The sequence below is a fragment of the Prorops nasuta genome, unplaced genomic scaffold, assembly GCF_024137725.1.
Source record: "Prorops nasuta isolate Cenicafe-Biocafe unplaced genomic scaffold, Cenicafe_Pnas_1.2 PNAS00022, whole genome shotgun sequence".
NCBI classification, from domain to species: domain Eukaryota; kingdom Metazoa; phylum Arthropoda; class Insecta; order Hymenoptera; family Bethylidae; genus Prorops; species Prorops nasuta.
The window spans coordinates 3191609-3197310 of record NW_027116819.1 but is presented as its reverse complement, the minus strand read 5'-3'; the positions used below and the strand labels follow the sequence as shown (position 1 = coordinate 3197310).

General features: G+C 38.2%; 1 protein-coding gene across 1 annotated transcript; it reads left to right on the top strand.

The window, feature by feature from the left end:
* The first annotated feature begins 3668 nt into the window (after positions 1–3668).
* On the top strand, positions 3669–5702 carry LOC136781328 (uncharacterized). Its single transcript, XM_066740180.1, has one exon. It carries the CDS (start codon positions 3669–3671, stop codon positions 5700–5702), a length of 2034 nt encoding a protein of 677 aa, XP_066596277.1.

Sequence of the window (5702 nt, the reverse complement as noted above, 5' to 3'; positions counted from 1 at the left end):
AAGAGTAATCAGAACGAGGATGTGCTCAAATTCAGTCATTGCAAAGTCCTCGATGTTAAACTCTATCTGAATTCTGAATCTTATCCGTACGATCGTCTCGACACTGATTTCACGAAATCTCGCTATTCCGTCCTCTACGACATGTATGTAAAGTTTTTCACCTCCTATTACGCTGGTGAGAAACTCGCGAGACCCATGCTCGACTATACGAACTTTTTGACGTACGGGCCGCTCTTCGTCATCGACTGCTCGCATCAGAACGAGTCCATAAAAACCGGCACGGTCGACGTCAAACTCGAGATCGAGTGTATGGAAATCATTCCAGATAATACTACAGTCTATTGTTTAATCATACACGATAAAATTGTACAATATAATCCTCTTACGAATATTGTTATAAATGTAAGTTAAAAATAAGAAAACAATTTTTTATTAAATAAATATATAATAAACAACAAATTTATTCATTATTTTTTTTGGATACAAAATACCTATCAAACTTTAGACTTAAATTCCACGTTGTGATATTTTCCTCCTTTGTATAGCATTATTAAATTATTGGCTCTTGCAGCCTTTTGTAGCTGCTGCAGCTGCTCCGTATCTTCCGCCAATTTTGCAATTCTCGCAGGCAAGAATATCCAATCGGCAGTTGACAGCTTTACAATGATCTTAATTCCATATTTTGTCATAATTTAGTCCACTTCGGAAATATCGTACTCTTGATTTTCCGTCAAGCTATTTAATTTCACAAAATTTTTTGGAATGACGCTTCCCAATGCACTGATTTTATTGAAATTCATTTTTATCTCTATGAAAATAAAAAAATGATTAGTCTCATTAAAGTTAAAAACTCAATTAAATAATGCATGTACTAATCGAATGAAAGCAAAAAAATATCCTTACCTTTTTTTTTATGTAACAAACAAGTTTCTTTTTAATGCGTTTAAACACACACTTATTTTTTCTTAATAGTTCAAGCACACGTAGTACTGCTATGCAGCTCTCGTTTAAGGGGATGCATTGAGCGACTCTAACACTCATTCAAGTTTATCTTCCAAACTATTAGAAATATGAGCTTTTTTGTAGAGATTAAATTTACTCTCTTGACTGTACTGAAGCGCGCTACAAACTCGGTTTCTCAAAATTATAAAAAAAAGTTTTCATAAAAATTATAAATACTTGTAATTTTGTTGGTCATAATAATATTGAAAATTAGGCCTTATAGAGCGCTAAAGAAAAGTTCTATGATTAATTTGAGATCAAGAAGAAACAAATATACCTAAAAATGTATAAGATTTTTTTGAAAAACTAAATTAGCTATTGAAAGACAAGTTTTACACTGTTTTACCGACGGAGAAGTTTCACAGTGCGTTAGACAAGAACAGGCTTATTAGCTCTCTCACTTTAGAAGGGGTATCCACTCTCTCCCCACCATTCCCCGCTAAACAAACCAACTCTCCAACACACAGCAAGATGGCTGGCTAACGCTGCTTGTCGGTGTGAATCCGTAGCGGAATGGAAGAACAAATAATTATTTGTTGATTTCAGGGTTAGGTTTTCAAAAATCCGGCGTTGAACCGCTCCTCCTTATCATTTCCGACAGTTACTATAAGTTTCTCAAATCATTTTATCATCTACAAGTCTCAAAAAACTGGAATTAGTTGACGAAAGCGTGACGCGTAGCAGCCGACGCTGATCGCTAAGTCGTGTAGCGCATCACCTACGAGCACCAACACACAGCAAAACGGCTGGCTAACGTTGCTTTTCGGTGTGATTACGTAGCGCAATGCAAGAATAAATCATTATTTCTAAGTTTTAGGGTTAGGTTTTTGCAAAACCGACCTTGTACCGCCCTTCCATATCATTTCGGGAGGCTATAGTAAAATTTTTAAAGTATTTTGTTATCTACTGCGACGTGTTTTGTTAGTAAGGTTAGTCGCCGTAAAACCGTCCGGTTCGATTGATCGAGAAGGATCAAAAGAACAGTGGACAAGTTTAATATTATCAATAAAAACTGTTCATTCGGGTTAAAAATAAAGTAAATAAATATTTGCAATATTTATACAGTGATCTTACAACCTTAGACTATATGTGTTTGTGTTGTTTGTGTATTTTCTGCCGCTGCAGGTGTGTTCGTAAATTTACTTATTACTAAGCCGCGAGTACAAAAATTGCACGCTGGCGGCGTTTCGCTCGGTAGCCACACGGAGGGGCTCGGATAGACGGCGCGACGGTCGGTAGCCACTCGGAGGGACTTCGGAACGGACCGGTAGGCGGCGCGGCGGTCGGTGGCCTCACGGAAGGGCCCGGCAAGCCAAAAATGACGGTTATCGGGGGGAGCTGAAAAGAAACGGCATTAGATCCTGAAAGAAACGGCCGTTGGTCCGGAGAACTCCTGGACGCAGCCGTTAGCATGCGGGCATAGGTGGTGGAGAGGCGTAGACGACGCGGAGAACTCCTGCGCCAGGATGTGTTCGGAGAAATCCTGAGCGAAGGATGGGTATACGCGGAGATCTCCTGCGTAGGATAAGGAGGGAATGTACCCGGAGAGCTCCTGGGTACGGAATGCTCAACTGGATCGGGGCTCGGTCTTATATACCCAGTTGAGCCGACGAAAACGGTGTCGGCGCTGCAGAACGGCCGCTTTGGGTAGTTAGGGAGGGGCATGCCGAGAACACTATAATCTGTGCATGCTATAGTGTCGACCGCGGTATCGGCACGTACGCCACAGCTTACCCCCACTACGCGGTATCGTACGTGGGTAGCAGCAGCGCAAGCGTCTCGTCACCCTACAAATCTCAAATAACTTGATTCATTTGACGAATGCACGACTCGTAGCAGCCGACGCTGATGCGCTACACAACTTAGCGATCAACGTTAGCTGCTACGATTCACGCTTTCGTCTACTAATTTCAGTTTTTTGAGACTTGTAGATGATAAAATGATTTGAGAAAGGACCCCGCACTAATCATATGGAAAATCGGTCCCGGTCAAATAAATTGGTTTTTACATATGTTGTAGCTTATTACCTACTGAACAAAAGATGTAAAGGGTACAAAGCTCAATAATGGATAGTTATCGAGTTATAACCAATCAAACATGTAAAATTCGGGCTGCCGAATAATCAAATCTCGGAAGGTATTGATTTTTTTGAAAAATGTTTTAAACAAAAATAGTAGGGTTTTACAAAATTGTTAATTAGTGATATTATTTAAGAATTTTGAAGAACCTTGAAGAACTCCGTGAACCGAAATCTTCCACAAAAACGGTTATTTTTTATTATATTCGTGTAGCTAAATTCGAGACGTTTTCAAAATATTTTTGATGAACCTTTTTCCTACTAAAACTTCTTGAGAATCAATATACACGATTTACCATCTCTGGTTATGAGCGTAGAGTTATGTGTAGAGCGTTCTATTCCTACAGTTAGAGCCGCCAGGCGACTTATCCCCACTGCTACACCGCGGGCGATTTAGTGTTCTATCTGCAATCTGTAAGAAATCATATTGGTTTATATTGCTAGCGCAGACTTTGTCATTACTAAGCGTATCTATTCTAGCGTTATTGCTGTCGTATGCTATTACTTTCTGACGTTACTACGTTCGATATTGATATTATTGATATCGGATATCTGATATTTCTACGCAATTCGATAATAAAATATTATCATGGCTTACAGACATCGAATACATTGCTGTGTTTGCGATCGTGCTTTTCAAGCTCGACAAATGGTACGAATTAATGGCGATAATGATGCAATTAAAAAACAAATCGCTGTGTTTAGACGAACTGGACTGGGTAAGGAGCCCATTGACATAGACAATGAAAGCCGATTATGTTTTAATTGCAATATATCTATTATACATGAAATAGAACAGATAGAACTTGATCCGACGTGCCTACGACTCAACGTCATTACTCAAACCCGAAATAATTCTTGTTTATTTTGCAATGCTATTGTAAATATTAGACGATTGTCGATAGAATCCAGGGTAAATGTCTATGTTTTGAAAAATATTTATATTCCTGAACACGTTTATTGTTGTGACAAACACTTAGATGATCGCGGATTTATTTTACAGTCACTGCTGCCAGGTTTGCGATTTATTTATAGACCATATGTAATAAAAGGTCAGCAACTGCAAGTTTTCTTAGAAGCTCTTCGTAATATAGCAAGTAATAATAATCGCTATGAAAACGAAAATAGTTTTACAGAGGATGAATTTAAATGTATAGCACCCTTTACAAAACAACAGTTTCAAGAGTTGTATACATATTGCGATCCTATATTCGAAGAACAAGGTATCAGAAACGTTACTAAAAAAGATCTTTTAATTTTTCTATGCAAGCTGCGACAAGGACTGTCTGATGAATTTCTGAAAGTACTGTTTCAGTATTCGTCTAGACAAGCAGTGAGTTTAGCGATTTCCAAAGTTCGGCAGTCTTTAGTAAACAGATTCGTCCCTGATAATATTGGCTTTCAAGCTATAACTCGAGAAGAGTATATAATGAGACATGTAACACCTTTTGCAAACGAATTATATAATTCTGAGCCAACTATTCCGAAAGTAATTGCTTATATTGACGGTACTTATTCTTATACTCATAAAAGTAGCAACTTTCGTGTTTTGCGACAAACATACTCAATGCAAAAAGATCGACATCTGATAAAACCTTCTCTTATAGTTGCTCCAGATGGGTATATACTGGCTATTCAGGGTCCTTACTTTTCCGATTCACGTAACAATGATGCTCGAATATTAAATAATGAATTTCAACGTGATGCGGACAATATGAGAGGATGGTTTCATGATGGTGACATTTTTATATTGGATCGTGGATATCGAGATGCTCAGCTATTACTTCGCGAATTAGGCATTGAGCATAAAATGCCAGCTTTTCTTGAACCTCAACAGAAACAATTATGCACTCAAGAAGCTAATGAGTCTCGATTGGTGACAAAAACAAGGTGGATAATTGAAGCTAGAAATGGACATATCAAATCTCTGTTCAAGTTCTTTGATCATATAATTATAATGCCTCAACTTCATCACTTAGGCGACTTTTATAACATTGCAGGTGCTATAATTAATAGATATCATCCTTTAATTTTAATGACAGAAGCTAATGCAGAATTAGCGAGAGAACTTCTTGATAAATCTAGAGAGGTTAATATTATTCAAGCGCGAGTTGAAGTAGAAAGAATGTGTTATAGAAATGCACAATGGATACATTTACATGAAGGGCAATTACGTGACTTTCCACGCCTAACGTTAGAATATTTACGAGATTTGACTATTGGCACATTTCAGGTTCGTCTAGCAAGATCTTATATTCAAGATAAGATGCAGCGTGATGCACAAGAAGAATTTCAATTGGATTCGTTGTTTGATGAACAAGGTTTCATAAGGGTGCGAGTGTTTTCACGATTCCGTAATGCTACAAAACATCAAATATTTATAGCTTACGACATAAGAGATGCAGATAATATAGATGATGAGAGGGATGCGATTTTGGGTTATTACTGTACCTGTAAGTCAGGCGCACGGACTGTGGGTACATGTGCACATGTAGCTAGCGTGTTGTGGTACTTAGGATATGCACGACACCAGCCCAATATTCGCTATCCCTCTTCATCATTATTGAACACAATATTAGATGCTGCTCAGAGACCACCACAGCAGGATCCAAATAATGAGTAA

Excerpts from the sequence above, each read along its gene's own strand:
- LOC136781328 (XM_066740180.1), top strand. The coding sequence starts at position 3,669 with ATGGCTTACAGACATCGAATACATTGCTGTGTTTGCGATCGTGCTTTT.